The sequence below is a fragment of the Pogoniulus pusillus genome, chromosome 28 (assembly GCF_015220805.1).
Source record: "Pogoniulus pusillus isolate bPogPus1 chromosome 28, bPogPus1.pri, whole genome shotgun sequence".
Taxonomy (NCBI): Eukaryota; Metazoa; Chordata; class Aves; order Piciformes; family Lybiidae; genus Pogoniulus; species Pogoniulus pusillus.
Window position 1 is genome coordinate 4426606 of NC_087291.1, and position 16891 is coordinate 4443496.

At 44.7% G+C, this 16891-nt stretch overlaps 1 protein-coding gene across 7 annotated transcripts in view; it reads left to right on the plus strand.

The window, feature by feature from the left end:
- The window catches only part of SATB1 (SATB homeobox 1), a 119385-nt gene that overhangs the window by 66095 nt on the left and 36399 nt on the right, over positions 1-16891 (plus strand). For all 7 annotated transcript variants that reach the window (XM_064167279.1, XM_064167284.1, XM_064167285.1 and 4 more), the window contains one exon: positions 3402-3614. In XM_064167279.1, the coding sequence (XP_064023349.1) occupies positions 3402-3614 (213 nt within the window). The remainder of the gene's footprint in view (positions 1-3401; positions 3615-16891) is intronic.

A 16891-nucleotide genomic window follows, 5' to 3' on the forward strand; every position in this document is an offset into this window, starting at 1 on the left:
CTTTTGTGTACCCTGAGTCTTGTACCTTGGCAAACGAGCTCAGGCCCAGTAAAGTGAGCAGTAAATCTCTGCATGTCAGCTTGGGGCAGAACGTGAGAGCTGATCTTTCCTTTTTAGGATCTTCCCAATTTGCATCCTCTCTTACAACCCTTAGCAGAAAGTTTCGAGCTCAGAAAATCGAAGCAGTAGCAACAAAGTAATATTTGAAGCTGGCAAATGGTACTGTAAGACTTTGCATGCACCTGGTAATGCACTTGATTTTTTTTTTCCTGTTATTTACTCAGATATCCAGGCTTTTAGGTTCAAAGCTCCAGAAGCAAACGGTCTCCTTGCCTTCTTCCTGTGCTGTCATCTCCCCTCCTCTCTGCATCTGCATCCTCTGCTCTGCTTCTAGCTCATGCAGAGTCACGGCAGTGATAAAGGAAGGAGAGGGAAGTATCATGGACACATAGAACAGTCAGGGTTGGACAGGACCACAAGGATCATCTAGTTCCACCCCACCCGCCTGGGGCAGGGACACCCTACCCTAGATCAGGCTGGCCACAGCCTCATCCAGCCTGGCCTTAAACACCTCCTTCTCTGAAGACTCTCAAGACCTGTCTGGATGTGTTGCTCTGTGATCTGTGTTAGATAGGATTGTCCTGCTCTGGCAGGGGGGTTGGACTCGATGGGTCCTTTCCAACCCCAAACACCCTGTGATTCTGTGACCTCCAGGGATGGGGCCTCAACCACCTTCCTGGGTGGGAGGCATTCCTGCCTTGGAATGCTAATGGCACTTCTAATCACCAAGAGGTGCAGCAGTGGTTATATTGACAATAGGCAGAAAAGGTACAAAACCCCCAATTTTATTTGTTTACTTATTTCACTGAGGGAAAGTTACACAAGAACAACTTCTTCTGGTTTGTTTTGTTGGTTTCTTCTTTTTTTCTTTTCTTTTAGCTGCCCACTATGACAAAGGCTTACCAAAGCAACTGTTTTCTACTACAGATTCAGATGTTTCTCGAAGGCATTTCCTGACACTGACAGAAGGGTGGCTGTTAGTAAGGAGTCTCCTCTCCTGCCAGTGATCAGTCTGCTTAAGTTCAGTTTTTCTTTCCTCTTTTTAATCCTAGTGTGGTTGTTTCCAGCATGGTATCATAGAATCAAGGAATCAGCCAGGATGGAAGAAATCTCCAAGCCCATCCAGTCCAACCTAGCACCCAGTCCCAGCCAATCAAACAGACCATGGCACTAAGTGCCTCATCCAGGCTTTGCTTCAACACCTCCAGGGGCAGCAACTCCACCATCTCCCTGGGCAGCCTATTCCAATGCCAAGAACTTCCTCCTAACATCCATCCCCCTGTGTTCCATTGTTCTGTTGCTGGTTGCCTGGCAGAAGAGCCCAACCCCACCTGGCTACAACCTCCCTTCAGGTAGTTGTAGACAGCAATGAGGTCTGCTCTGAGCCTTCTCTTTTCCAGGCTGCACACCCCCAGCTCTCTCAGCCTCTCCTCACAGGGCTGTGCTCCAGACCCCTCGCCAGCTCCATCACCCTTCTCTGGACACATTCCAGCACCTCAACATCTCCTCATACCTCACATCTCCATCATACAACATGTGCTCTGCAGGCAGCTTTGCCTTGTCTGCAATAGCACAGTCATTCTTTTGCCTCCCTTGGAGAATGGGTTGTGTAACCTTACCTCTGGCAAACAATATTAACTGTAGGATTGGGTACTAAGAATAAAAAAGGTAGGCAAAACCTACATTTTCATATTTGCTAATCATTATTAGAATAGTCATTAAGAGAGATTTTAAAACTTATGCTCTGCCCAAACACCACTTTTTCTCTTAATTAATTTATTTACTTCCTGTGTACTTTCTGCCTGGATATGAGAAAAGAGGAGAAATGATGAATAGTGGTAAGAAAGTATCCCCCAGGATTATGCAGTTTGATTTTTTGTTAATACTCCTCCAAATTATTCTTCCTGCTTAGTGCTGGCACAATTGTGTTTTCCACCCCATACCTCTCACAGACAGGGCTATGAGTACCACACTGGTCCCAGTGCAGTGGTATGCATCTCTGCCCTCATTGCGTGTGAGAGATTGAGGAGTGATGGGGCAAATGCAGAGCTCAGAGCAGCCACTGTGCATGGATTCTGACCCTGCTTAAGCACAGCTACCACCTGAGAGCAGTGGCTTGGCTCCTTGATAAGGACCTGATAGGACAGGAACTTCAAGAGAGGTGACAAGATCCACACGTGCTGTGAGCATCAGTCTTGCTGAGAAGCCTCAAGCTACACCAGGGGAGATTTAGGCTCGAGGTGAGGAGAAAGTTCTTCACTGAGAGAGTCATTGGACACTGGAATGGGCTGCCCGGGGAGGTGGTGGAGTCGCCGTCCCTGGAACTGTTCAAGGCAGGATTGGACGTGGCACTTGGTGCCATGGTCTGGCCTTGAGCTCTGTGGTAAAGGGTTGGACTTGATGATCTATGAGGTCTCTTCCAATCCTAATAATACTGTGATACTGTGAAAATGGTTATGTAGGAAACCTGGTATAGTGTGTGCACGCTGCTGGTGGCACACTGTCATCTGTAGCCTCTGTCTTGCTGCTATGGATGCCTGGTCTGCTTTTCCCTCTCATTCCTTAGTGCTGACTTCTGTCTATCATTGCTGGGCTCTGGAGGTGGCCAAAGGACAACCGTGGTAAATGGACTTAAGAAACAGGACCTGAACAGATGCTCAAATATATAGCCCAAGCAGTGAACAGGGTGAGAATTTGGGTTGTCCTCATGAAGAGAAATGAGATTGTGAGAGCAGAAGGGAGGAGCATTTGACAATAAACTTCCTCATCTAATTCCAATAGGCAACTCTCTAAGTATTGACTTGAAAAACATACAGACCTGAGTCAGTTAAGCAGTGCTTTTGGAATGCTGTGAGTTTATTGTCTCAGATTAGTTGTGAACTATCACTGCCTTTGAAAGAGCTCTTTTAAGTTGCTTCAGTTGTGGAAAGTGATTTTTGTAGGGTGGGTATGCATTTTGTCTGGGGATCCTGAGAGTACCCCAGTGTCATGCCTCTGGACTGTCTGTATTTCACTTAACATCCTGTGGTTGTCTATCCACTGTGAAACATTTCATGGCAAGTTAAGCCAGTAAAAGGAAGGAGACCTACTAGGGCGATTCAGCTTATGGTTTATGTAAAATAGATGCTTAATAAAATTAAGGGTACATTGGAACCTGTCTGCTACCTAAAATGGCATTAATCTGTTCCTGTGTGGAGCGAATAGTGCATCTGCTGCTCTCATTCTCAGCCTGGTGTAAAGAGGACAGAGTATGGCTAAGCAGCAGCTTTGCAGAGCATGGGTTTACAGGCGCTCACCTGGACTAACTCTGCAGCATCTTTGTTCTTCTTCCCTCCCTACAGGGCTTGCTCTCAGAAATCCTCAGAAAGGAAGAGGATCCCAAGACTGCCTCACAGTCCTTACTGGTAAACCTTCGGGCTATGCAGAACTTCTTGCAGCTGCCAGAAGCTGAACGAGATCGAATTTACCAGGACGAAAGGGAGAGGAGCTTGAACGCAGCCTCTGCAATGGGCCCTGCACCACTCATAAGCACACCACCCACCCGGCCTCCACAAGTAAACCACTCTCTGTGTCTTTGACATTTGACATGCTCATTCTGTTGTCTCCATCTTCTGAAGTGTGGTACCTTTCTGCAGAAGAATCCTTTGGCTGTTGCGTTTTTAAACGCTTGTAGAGTCATTTGCAGTGCATCACAAGTTAAATACAAGAAATATGATGGCTGAGAGTAGCAGTTTATTACTGCCTGTTTTCTAATGTTAAGATAATATCTATCTATTATGGCCCCTATGGAGTTTTTTGCTTGTTTCATAGAAACACAAGCTCTACTGGCCTGCAAGACCTCGACTTTTAGCTGTCTTTATTTTCCCTCTAATGCTCAGGTGTTATTTTTTTAAGGTTAAAAATGGAGGTAGGAATTCTGAAGGATTTAGGCTGAGAACTGTGACTGGAAGCAGCAATATGAATGCAACATATTGCCTGTTTCATAGAAACACAAGCTCTACTGGCCTGCAAGACCTTGACTTTTAGCTGTCTTTATTTTCCCTCTAATGCTCAGGTGTTATTTTTTTAAGGTTAAAAATGGAGGTAGGAATTCTGAAGGATTTAGGCTGAGAACTGTGGCTGGAAGCAGCAATATGAATGCAACATATTGCCTGTTTCATAGAAACATCTTTATCTTTATTGATCACCTGGACGAGGGCATTGAGTCCAGCATCAGTAAGTTTGCAGATGACACCAAGCTAGGAACAGGTGTTGATCTGTTGGAAGGTAGGAGAGCCCTGCAGAGGGACCTGGACAGGCTGGATGGGTGGGCAGAGGCCAATGGGATGAGATTGAACAAGGCCAAGTGCAGGGTTCTGCACTTTGGCCACAACAACCCCAAGCAGCGCTATAGGCTGGAGACTGAGTGTCTGGAGTGCAGTGCATCACAAGTTAAATACAAGAAATATGATGGCTGAGAGTAGCAGTTTATTACTGCCTGTTTTCTAATGTTAAGATAATATCTATCTATTATGGCCCCTATGGAGTTTTTTGCTTGTTTCATAGAAACACAAGCTCTACTGGCCTGCAAGACCTCGACTTTTAGCTGTCTTTATTTTCCCTCTAATGCTCAGGTGTTATTTTTTTAAGGTTAAAAATGGAGGTAGGAATTCTGAAGGATTTAGGCTGAGAACTGTGACTGGAAGCAGCAATATGAATGCAACATATTGCCTGTTTCATAGAAACACAAGCTCTACTGGCCTGCAAGACCTTGACTTTTAGCTGTCTTCTTTTCCCTCTAATGCTCAGGTGTTACTTTTTTAAGGTTAAAAATGGAGGTAGGAATTCTGAAGGATTTAGACTGAGAACTGTGAATGAAAGCAGCAATATGAATGCAACATATTGCCTTAAAAATTGTCTCCAGAAAATCAAATAGGTAAAACTAAAAGGATGGGGAAATGAAGGCTCCATCCCAAAATGCTGGGCATGCTTTCACCAGGTTGAGCTGTTACTGACAAGTGGATAGCATAACAGGCTTGCTCTATCCACTGTTCTGAAAGAACTGACTATGTTTGTTAAAGCTTCCTTCAGTATTTGTCCAGATGAAACTCACAGTATCACAGTACCACCAAGGTTGGAAGAGACCTCACAGATCATCAAGTTGATTGGTTAGGGCTGGGTGATAGGTTGGACTGGATGATCTTGGAGGTCTCTTCCAACCTGGCTGATTCTATGATTCTATGATTCTAAGTCCAACCCTTTACCACAGAGCTCAAGGCCAGACCATGGCACCAAGTGCCACGTCCAGTCCTGCCTTGAACAGCTCCAGGGACGGCGACTCCACCACCTCCCTGGGCAGCCCATTCCAGTGTCCAATGACTCTCTCAGTGAAGAACTTTCTCCTCACCTCCAGCCTAAATCTCCCCTGGCATAGCCTGAGGCTGTGTCCTCTTGTTCTGGTGCTGGCCACCTGAGAGAAGAAAGCGACCTCCCCCTGGCTACAACCTCCCCTCAGGTAGTTGTAGACAGCAATAAGGTCACCCCTGAGCCTCCTCTTCTCCAGGCTAACCAATCCCCTGTTGATTTCTGTAAAATCTAGTGGAGGTTTTGGTTTAATTCTCACCAAATTATAACGTTTGGTAGAGTGGGATCCAGAAACTCAATGCCTTAGTCTCATGTCTATCAAGGAAACTGATGTGGGTTTCTGGGCTATGTGAGAAACACAGATGTGAGCCTTAGGAATGCAAAGGATTTCCACAAAGAAGGAACGTGGTTGTGAATGAGACACTCCAGAACCAAGTCTGTCTTCTCTGAAACTGTGTTGCTGTGACTCAGGGTGGTACCTGTGAAGGACAAAACAAACTGATCTGCAGATAACGTGGGAATCAGGCTGTGTGCAGAGTCCACATTGACTATACACAGCAAGGCTTTGGGACTGAGGGAATTTTGCAGTGGTGCAGCCTGTAAACGCAGAGCAGTTTTTTGCTAACCAGGCTTCCTTAGACTTGTGCCTGTGACTATATTCCGTGCCCCTCCTGAATGCAATGAATTCCTTCATATGATTTTTCTAGTTTTCTTGCAGCTAATGGATACTAAGGACCACACTAAAGTAAAAGCAAATTTGTCAGAAAAGGGAGGACAGATCACTGTGACCTACTGCAGTACCTTTCACAAGAGGAACAAAATACTTTGCAGAAAGAACAGACCTTGCTCATGGTCTGATTTTGTTACCATTAACTTAGTTTGGCCTGCAAAATCCACCATAGATTCTCTTCAAGATAAAGGATGGGAAACTATTTACATAGTAATGGTTTAGTGGGAAATCGTTAGGTACAGATAACTGTGTTTAAAATAACATTTGAGCTTGTTTTAATATGTGTACCTGCTCCCACAGCCCAGGTAATTCAGAACAAAGGCTAACCCTCCTTCTGAACTTATCTCTTTCTGCCAAGGTAATGTCTCACTCTGTCTCAAGTGGTCTTGGGCAATTTCACAGCTAAAGAACAGAGTTAATTACAGGACCTTCCAGAAGGATGTCAAGTCAGAGGTAGTCCTTGTATTGGTTTTAATTCACACTTTACACTGTATAAATCCCTTGCAGCCAGAAAGAAAGTGAGACTTAGGGGTTTTCTTAACTGACTAAGCATACTGTACATCCAAATTTAGGGGGTGGGGACAGGGGGAATCTATCTCTCTCTGCTGTGCTCTCGTTCCTAATTACACATGCTTTTTTTTTGGTGGGAGTCAGGGGTATGGTTAACCCAATTGCAGCAGTTCCAAGTGGAAACGACCTACAGTTTTGGTTTGATCCTTTCAAAAAGGAAAACAGGTTAACAAGTAGACCTTACAGATTAGTGTTTGAGGTCTGCAGAACAAAGTGGTTATTTTTCTAGTATCACAGTATCACAGTATCATCAGGGTTGGAAGAGACCTCACAGATCATCAAGTCCAACCCTTTACCACAGAGCTCAAGGCCAGACCATGGCACCAAGTGCCACGTCCAATCCTGCCTTGAACAGCTCCAGGGACGGCGACTCCACCACCTCCCCGGGCAGCCCATTCCAGTGTCCAATGACTCTCTCAGGGAAGAACTTTCTCCTCACCTCCAGCCTAAATCTCCCCTGGCACAGCCTGAGGCTGTGTCCTCTTGTTCTGGTGCTGGCCACCTGAGAGAAGAGAGCAACCTCCTCCTGGCCACAACCTCCCCTCAGGTAGTTGTAGACAGCAATAAGGTCACCCCTGTGCCTCCTCTTCTCCAGGCTAACCAATCCCAGCTCCCTCAGCCTCTCCTCGTAGGGCTGTGCTCAAGGCCTCTCCCCAGCCTCATTGCCCTTCTCTGGACACGCTCAAGCATCTCAACGTCCCTTTTAAACTGGGGGGCCCAGAACTGAACACAGCACTCAAGGTGTGGTCTAACCAGTGCAGAGTACAGGGGCAGAATGACCTCCCTGCTCCTGCTGGCCACACCATTGCTGATGCAGGCCAGGATGCCACTGGCTCTCTTGGCCACCTGGGCACACTGCTGGCTCATGTTCAGGCGGGAGCCAGCAGTGTGCCCGGTTGCAACACTGTTCACTGTCATTCAGCTAAAGAGAGGTACTTTAGTACATATTACACTTTACTACATATTACACTGAGTAGATGGATTGGAGATGTAGAAACCTGTAAGTTAGGGTTCTGTGCAACCTTTTTACATGTTGCCAGCGTTATCCACCTATAAAAAAGTGACACTTGCTACCTGCTACTAAGTGTTCAGAACCCTAAGTTTTAAAACTTCAATGTCTGTGTTGGTACCATAAAGATAATACTTCATGCTATAAATAATAATTATTCCAACTGTTGCACTGGCAGATATAAATTTACAACTCCTAGCAGAAATAAATGATTTTCAAGATACTGCAAAGTTATTAACACCTGGTGCTACTCTGATATCCCCCCCAAGAATGTCCACAGTTTTTTGGATGTTTGATGGTAAGGAAATAAAGCTTCTAGCCTCCATACTGCTGAATTCATTATAAGTAATTATTTAAAGTTCACTATACAGGAATAAAGCATAATATTTTTCTGGCTTAGCTGCAAGCTTCTTAGATAACTATTGAAAGGCAAAATTCCATCCAGTTCTGGAGCCCCCATTACAAGAAGGATGTGGAGATGCTGGAACGTGTCCAGAGAAGGGCCACAAGGATGCTCAGAGGGCTGCAGCAGCTCTGCTGTGAGCACAGACTGAAAGAGTTGAGGCTGTGCAGTCTGGAGAAGAGGAGGCTCCCAGGTGACCTTCTTGTGGCCTTTCAGGGTCTGAAGTGGGCTACAAAAAATCTGGGGAGGGACTTTTTAGGCTATGACGGAGTGCCAGGACTGGGGGGAATGGAGCAAAGCTGGAGGTGGGGAGAGTCAGAGTGGCCGTGAGGAGGAAGTTGAACATGAGAGTGGTGAGTGGCTGGAATGGGTTGCTCAGGGAGGTGGTTGAGGCTTTGTCCCTGGAGGTGTTTAAGGCCAGGCTGGATGAGGCTGTGGAGAGCCTGATGTAGGGTAGGGTGTCCCTGCCCATGGGAGTTGGAACTGGCTGATCCTTGCGGTCCCTTCCAACCCTGACTGCTTCTATGATTCTATGAAAACAAACCATTCATCCTGAGAAGAGAATTCATGCAAGAGCCAACACATTTAATGTTAAATCTTTAGACCAGTGTAACATTTGAAACAATTAAACTATGAAACCATGAAAAATGGGAGCTAATGTGCCACACATGAAGGTTTATTTTGCAATTGCAAGTTATCAGTTTCGGAAGGATGTGAAAATAAACATCCTGAAAAGGATCTATTTTGCATTTTTGTGTTGCCAACTGGTGGCCAGACAGTAGAGCAGACTTAACCATTTAGCATCTGAGTTTGCTCTGTGTTAAGTTTGCATACTGTTGCATGCAAAACCAGAAAATGTGACCTTGGAGGTCTGATAGGATGGTAGGAACTCACCAGGCATAAACCCTGGTGCTTGAGTTAGAAGGAACTGTGTTGAATTTATCTCATTCTTACAGCATTCTTACTGGTTGCTACTTGAGCTAATGTGTCTGGATTGCTTCCAGTTCTTTTTTGAAATCCTTAAGAAGCTCTTTGTCTCCTTTACTTCTCCCTTTCTCTCTTACTTAAACAAACCCCCACAATCTTACTTATTTTTTCTTTTAAGTTTGTTTTTTATTGAAATCCTTAGCCTCTAATGCATGAGATTTTGGGTCCACATTGGTGGACTGGGTGCAAGGAGGTAGTGTACATAAGAATTTTTTGCTTGGACATTGTTCATCTGCCACTCTTGGGTGAGAAGCCTGTCTGGCAGGCTCTTTTCTGAGACAGTGGAGTCCCTGGAGGTGTTGAAGAAAAGCCTGGCTGAGGCATTTAGTGCCATGGTCTGGTTGACTGGCTAGGGCTGGGTGCTAGGTTGGACTGGATGATCTTGGAGGTCTCTCCAACCTGGTTGATTCTATGATTCTATAGTGTCTCCAGCAGGTAGGTTCTGCATGGAGACATAGTCTAACCTTTCCAACCTAGAGAGAAGAAAATTTGGTCCTTTCTTGTTCAGTTTTTCTATATGTTATTTTTTCTACACCTTCATCTTGCAGATCACCAACAGAAGTCCTTTCTGGATATCATTAAGTCAAGGTCAGAGGATGAGTTTATTACATATTCTGTGGGAAAAAGAGATACTTCAGAGGATGCTGAGTCTGGAACTATGTTCAGGAGGAATGGAGTTCCCCATGGATGTGTTAGAGCCACCCTCTCCCTCTTATCAGGGCTGTCCACGGGATGGGAAAAGAGGACTCCATCCTCCCCTTAAGTTGTACTAAGGAAGAGGGAAACAAGTGACCAAGTGGGAAACAAGTGACCAAGTCACAGATTTTGTTTGCAAAGATATTCTGATTGAACTTTGTTAGCCATCCTGCAGTTGTGATCAATTCCTTCTCAGCAGAGGTGTTTCAGCAGAGCTGAGGAAGAAATCCTTTTTGCCACCTATCCCACATTTCCCAAGCAAATTTTGTGCTCACTCTTGGGACACATCATCATCCTGTATGAAAACAGTAGGTGTAATGTCAAGAGCAGAATGTAATATTAACATGACATCTCAGAAGTATCCTTGGGGATGGTAGACTAGAGATAGGGGTAAAAGCAGCAGCCCAGCTGAAGTGCATGTGTACTAATGCACAAAGTATGGGTCACAATCAAGAGCTGGAAGGTTTAGTTGACTGGATAGGGCTGTGGGATGGGTTGAATTGGATGATCTTGGAGGTCTCTTCCAACCTGGTTGATTCTATTCTCAAATCTTGCATGAGTCATTATTTTGGGTACTCAGCTGACAAAACCTTTCATAAACATAATCCTGGCCTTCCTCTGGCTTCACATAAATTATAGTTCCTTCAAGTCAAAGGAATTTTAGTGATAGGATGCTACTCTTCAACTACTAATCTTGAGAATCTTTGCTGGTATTTGAGGAGTGATGATCTTCCATTGTAAGGATCTCTGGCTGACTGTAGCTCCCATGAACCTTGACAGCAGAGCTCCAGAGCTCAAATGTGTGCACACACACCACAACCACCACCCACCACCCCCCCCATACATCACCACTATCAAATTTCTTCTTTTTAAGTCTGCAAAACTTGAGATTTGGGTTGATCATCTTGCTGCCAAGTTGTATTTTAATGAAAGCAAAATTGAACAAAATAGTAAATGCAGCCCTCTCACCCCCCCACCCCCCCCAAAAACCACCATAGAGAAGAGTTAATGGAAACCCCAACATTTAACTACAACTGCACTTCCAGGCACCACTGTAATAATGGAGTAGTAAACTTTGTCCTGATAAAAGCTGCTCTGAAAGCAACAGCATTTATTGTACCTCCTGTGCTATTTGCAGAGCAGAACTGAGAAGTAGTTTGTTTTGCCTGGAATGAACTACTTTATGAATTTTAATGTACAATGTAATATTAAAAGCTAAACCAGGATTAAAGAAGATTTTTGTTCCCAAGCTAAAACAGTCCTTAGGAGAATGTGTTATAAAAGATTTTTTGTGTGTGTGTTTCAGTTTTGGTGGGGAAAAACTGAGCTTCCATGTTTGTGAAAACCTCTTCAGATGGGTTATTCCTTCTGTAACAAACTGTCCTGCTTGGGAAAATTTGAATTAGACCAGAACTTCTTCCTACTGCAATTGGTCTCACTTGATGAGAACTTACATTGGGAGGGAGTGGATGTGTGGGTTGTTAAGTTGGGGTTTATTTTTAAAAGGCTAAATTGATTTGTGATAGGAAGATGACAGCGCTACAGGCTGGGGACAGAGTGGGTGGAAGCCAGCCAGGAAGAAAAGGACCTGGGGATACTGGCAGATAGTAGGCTGAAGATGAGCCAGCAGTGTGCCCAGGTGGCCAAGAGAGCCAATGGCATCCTGGCCTGCATCAGAAACAGTGTGGCCAGGAGGACAAGGGAGGATATTCTGCCTCTGTACTCAGCACTGGTCAGGCCACACCTTGAGTGCTGTGTCCAGTTCTGGGCTCCTCAAGTCAAGAGAGATGTTGAGGTGCTGGAAGGTGTCCAGAGAAGGGCGACAAAGCTGGTGAGGGGCCTGGAGCAGAAACCCTATGAGGAGAGGCTGAGAGAGCTGGGGGTGTGCAGCCTGCAGAAGAGGAGACTCAGGGGTGACCTCATTGCTGTCTGCAACTACCTGAAGGGAGGTTGATCTCTTCTCTCAGGTGGCCAGCACCAGAACAAGGGGACACAGTCTCAAGTGGTGCTGGGGCAAGTACAGGCTGGATGTTAGGAGGAAGTTGTTGGCAGAGAGAGTGATTGGCATTGGAATGGGCTGCCCAGGGAGGTGGTGGAGTCACCGTCCCTGGTGGTGTTCAAGAGGAGACTGGATGAGGCACTTAGTGCCATGGTCTGGTTGACTGGCTAGGGCTGGGTGCTAGGTTGGACTGGCTGAGCTTGGAGGTCTCTTCCAACCTGGTTGATTCTATGATTCTATGACCAAATCAATTTCTCTTTTCCAATGTGTTACACTTGTAAAATAATGTTCTCTGTTCAGTCTGTGGTTTCACCCCTAAACAGAAAATGTGGCTCTAAATGCAGGTGGGAGGTTGTGCTAAAGTGTGGATGAGATGAGAGATGATGTTTTGGTTTGATTTTCTCTCCAAAGTGAATACTTTCTTCACCTCCTGAGGTTGCAGTGCTGAGGACTTTTTGGTTTGTAGTTTTTTTTTTGTGGAGGAGGGTGTTTTTTTCCAACCCAGCCTCAACCAACCTGTCTCTTGAACTTGATTCTAAATTCAATACAACAGGCAAGATGCCTGCTGTGAATAAATTATGAGCAGTTTTATGTATGGATATTCTCCAAGAGGTTAATGAGCATTATTGCATGGAAATCATCAGACCAGAGCAGACCAATGGTCCATCTAGTCCAGCCCCAGTTACTCCTGATCTTTGAAGACAAATTATGAAGAGCTGGCAGAATTTTTTTTGTACTTGGTCACTAATGTAAGCTGAAGAGGGAATGGCTGAGGACAGCTCTTGATAATCTGTAACCTATATATTTATCTTTACAATCTTGCTAACACATCAGTTTATAACTAATATTTTTAGTCTCCTGAAGCTCTTTGGTATACTACAGCTTTTTGATGCAGGTAGAAGTTCTTCACAGAGAGAGTGATTTGCCATTGGAATGGGCTGCCCAAGGAGGTGGTGGAGTCACCATCCCTGGAGGTGTTGAAGAAAAGCCTGGATGAGGCACTTAGTGCCATGGTCTGGTTGACTGGCTAGGGCTGGGTGCTAGGTTGGCCTGGATGATGTTGGAGGTCTCTTCCAACCTGGTTGATTCTGATTCTCATGTTCACTTCCTAATCCAATATCAACAAGGTCAATAGGAGGTTTGTGTGTTTATTTAAGCTGCAGTGACAGATGCTGTTGAGTTTGTTGTATCTGTAAAAAGATAGATTTGCCAGCTAGACCAAGGATTTTCAGTCATTCCCCTGGGTTAAATGCATATCCATACTAAATTAGACATGGAAAAGTGTGGACCAAGATGCAGAGTTTATATCTCTAACTTGGTGTTTGATAATCTGAGTGTTCAGAGCTCAGTTCAGTGCTCTACGAAGTACCACTACAATGTGAAGTTGTCTTTTGAAGTTGAGTAGCAATCAAAAAGGCAGTGTGCTTAAAGATAGGAGACATTTTGATCAGGTTAACAAAAGCAAAGTGTTCTCTTCCCCAAAGACACTGTGGATTTCTGTATGCTAGCTGAATACCTTCATCTTTCCCTCAGAATCCTCAAAAATTATTTAGAAGTTAGAAATATTTCTTTGGGATGGACTGAAATAGCTTTGCCAAATCTTAAACCTGAGGTTCAAGAAGGTGTGTTGACAACACCATACCTTTTTGATACTCTAATTTAGCTTAGCCTTTCTTTTACAAGCAAGCAGAGAAAGCTCTCTGTTGTTGTTGTGTTATTTAACATCTCCATTGGTTGTCAGTTGTCTTTTATCAAGTCCTCCTCATTTGAAGGTTCTAAAATTGCCACTGATTTGTAATTTTCAAGTGATTTCCCTGTATGATGTTCAGGATATGCACCTGCTCTTGTGGACTCATGTTGATTTGCCAGTGTGAGACATGTACTTTCCATCTCTGCAATGGGAAGAAGGGAGGTTCATGGTGCTGCTGCTTATGCTTCCCACTGCTGGGTGTCTCAAATGTGTCTAAGCAGCTGCTGGCCCGGGCTTGGCTGTCCTCTGCTGCAGTGTCACCTGTGAAATGTCACACTGCAGAAAAAGAAATGCCTCACTCTCCAGCTCATGGCTGCAAAGTGCCACTTGTTTTCAGATGAAAGCAAATTACATGACAAACTGCATGCCACGTTCTGGGGTTTCTCTTCCTTGCCCTTTTTACTCAGAACTCCTGCTTTAGGGCACCAGAAAGTGCTAATGCCTGGCAGAAGGCAGCAGGTGGAAATGTGTATGGGCACCTTGTTCTTGCTGGTGAAACACCCCTTGCAGCTAGTGGGCATGTGTTAACACAGCTCCTGAAACACTTGATAGACAAATCAGGCTCAGGAGAAGCTGCAGACTCTCTCAGTTTCTGGGCTAGATTATTTTGTCTTAAAAGCACTGTGGAGGATAGTTAACACAAATTGAGCATGACATTTTTAGGGGAAAAAAAGCAGCTAACTTGCCTAGGTAAGTCTCTCACCCAAATCCTTTGACTCTTCATGAGACCTGTAACATATGGAAGCTCATAGAGTGAGGTTAGCAGATGAATTGTGTTGTCATGATTTCCCTCTGAGCCTCAAGGGATTGGTTAGCCTGGAGAAGAGGAGGCTCAGGGGAGACCTTATTGCTGTCTACAACTACCTGGGGGGTGGTTGTGGCCAGGAGGAGGTTGCTCTCTTCTCTCAGGTGGCCAGCACCAGAACGAGAGGACACAGCCTCAGGCTGCGCCAGGGGAAATTTAGGCTGGAGGTGAGGAGAAAGTTCTTCAGTGAGAGAGTCATTGGGCACTGGAATGGGCTGCCCGGGGAGGTGGTGGAGTCGCCGTCCCTGGAGGTGTTCAAGGCAGGATTGGACGTGGCACTTGGTGCCATGGTCTGGCCTTGAGCTCTGTGGTAAAGGGTTGGACCTGATGATCTGTGAGGTCTCTTCCAACCTTGGTGATACTGTGATACTGTGACATTAGGAAAATGCTGACTGGCACTTGATTGAACTGATAGTGAAAGTGTGGGTTTACACACATAATTAAGAGTAGGCTGAATCACCCTTTTCAAGTGTCAAGGTCTGTCCCTTAGATTTAGAGGCAGCCTGAATGACTAACTTAGACTAGACATGTAAGCTCTGAATGGCTAAATTCATTAATCTCTCAATAACCTCAGTAGGAACCAGTGGATTTGAAGTGAAATCTAAAGATTTGATTTTGCATCATCAACTTGTGTGTTCTTGGCAGAAATCCAGTGCTTCATTTCCTTTGGTCCACTTTAGGATTAGTGGTCCATTATGTCTACTAATCTTGGAGAAGCATTGCAAGAATACCTGCTAAAGAAACATTATCTTTGGCTATTAAGAATATTGTAGGATAAGCTGAGTACCTACTGATTTGTGTGGGGTTTTTTTGTGGTACCTCTCAACTGCTATTGCAGATATTGCACTATAACCTTGGTGGGATGATTTCAAGGTGTTTGAAACATCATTTCCAGAGGATGAAGGAAAGGATTGTCTTCTGCACATCATGTCACTACTCATGTGGTTTTTATTCTTTTCCTTAGAATCATAGAATCATAGAATCATAGAATCAACCAGGTTGGAAGAGACCTCCAAGATCATCGAGTCCAACCTATCACCCAGCCCTAGCCAGTCAACTAGACCATGGCACTGAGTGCCTCATCCAGTCTTTTCTTGAAGACCCCCAGGGACGGTGAAATGCAGTAGTGGAGTTGTCCCAAAGCAGGTGGCAGTGACACCCAACTCTCTGTCAGCAGGCAGCATCCTCACTGCAATGCAACCTCTAAATCACAGGGAACAAAACCCAGGCAGATATTTTTTTGCTCTGCCTTAAGGGCCTAAGGAGACTCCACAACTTCTCCAGGCAGTCTCCTCCAGGGCTCCAGCACCCTTACACCAAAGATGTTGGAACCTCCTGGGATTTGCTGTCTGCCTGTTCTCCTTCCCCTGTTCTGCCTGTTTTGTTCCAGATCGTTCTGTCTTGTTTTCATGATTATTGTGTTGGGGGTTTTTGTCATTTGGTTGTTTTTTTAAGGCCAGGCTGGATGAGGCTGCAGCCAGCCTGATCTAGGGTAGGGTGACTCTGCCTGTGGCAGGGGGGGTTGGAACTAGATGATTCTTGTGGTGCCTTCATAGAATCATAGAATCAACCAGGTTGGAAGAGACCTCCAAGATCATCCAGGCCAACCTATCCCCCAGCCCTATCCAATCAACTAGACCATGGCACTAAGTGCCTCATCCAGGCTTTTCTTGAAGACCCCCAGGGATGGTGCCTCCACCACCTCCCTGGGCAGCCCATTCCAATGCCAATCACTCTCTCTGTGAAGAACTTCTTCCTAATATCCAGCCTATACCTACCCTGGCACAACTTGAGACTGTGTCCCCTGGTTCTATTGCTGGTTACCCTGACTGATTCTATGATTCTATACTCTAGAGAAAAGGTCTGCTCAAAGCCATCAACACCAGAAAAAGTGATGTGTTAAGCCATGGTCTGGTTGACTGGCTAGGGCTGGGTGCTAGGTTGGACTGGATGAGCTTGGAGGTCTCTTCCAACCTGGTTGATTCTATGATTCTATGATTGCTTTGCTTACAAAAACACAGGAAAACTAACTCTAATGTTGTATGTGGATAAATCCTTAAACTTTTGTCACAGTTGTGTGGGTGACACATGACACAATGGTGATTTTTTTAATTGTCTGTAGTTTGTTATCTAATTCCAACCCTGACTGATTCTATGACTCTATGGACTGCAAGAAGATTAAATAGTTGATGTTACAAATGAAATACAACAAGAATTAATAGTCTTAAGAAGGCCTTATCTTGATCTCCTAAATGGATGATTGAAACATGCTTCATTCTAAATTAGCACTGTCTTAAAAACAGAGGAAAAAATAATCTCCTTTTAAAATAAAATAAATCTAAAGCCACAATTTTGCTATTATTGTCTGAGTGTACCAAATATAAGGCAGGAATGAAGCCATAGGTCACTATTTTATTGCATTAGAGATTCTTTTATGCTGCACTTAACAATTTTCACTTAATTTGTTGGGGGGGGGGGGTAAAAAACCATGTAAGGATTTAAAATCCTCCATAAGACTCTTTGACAGGTTTCCACCTAA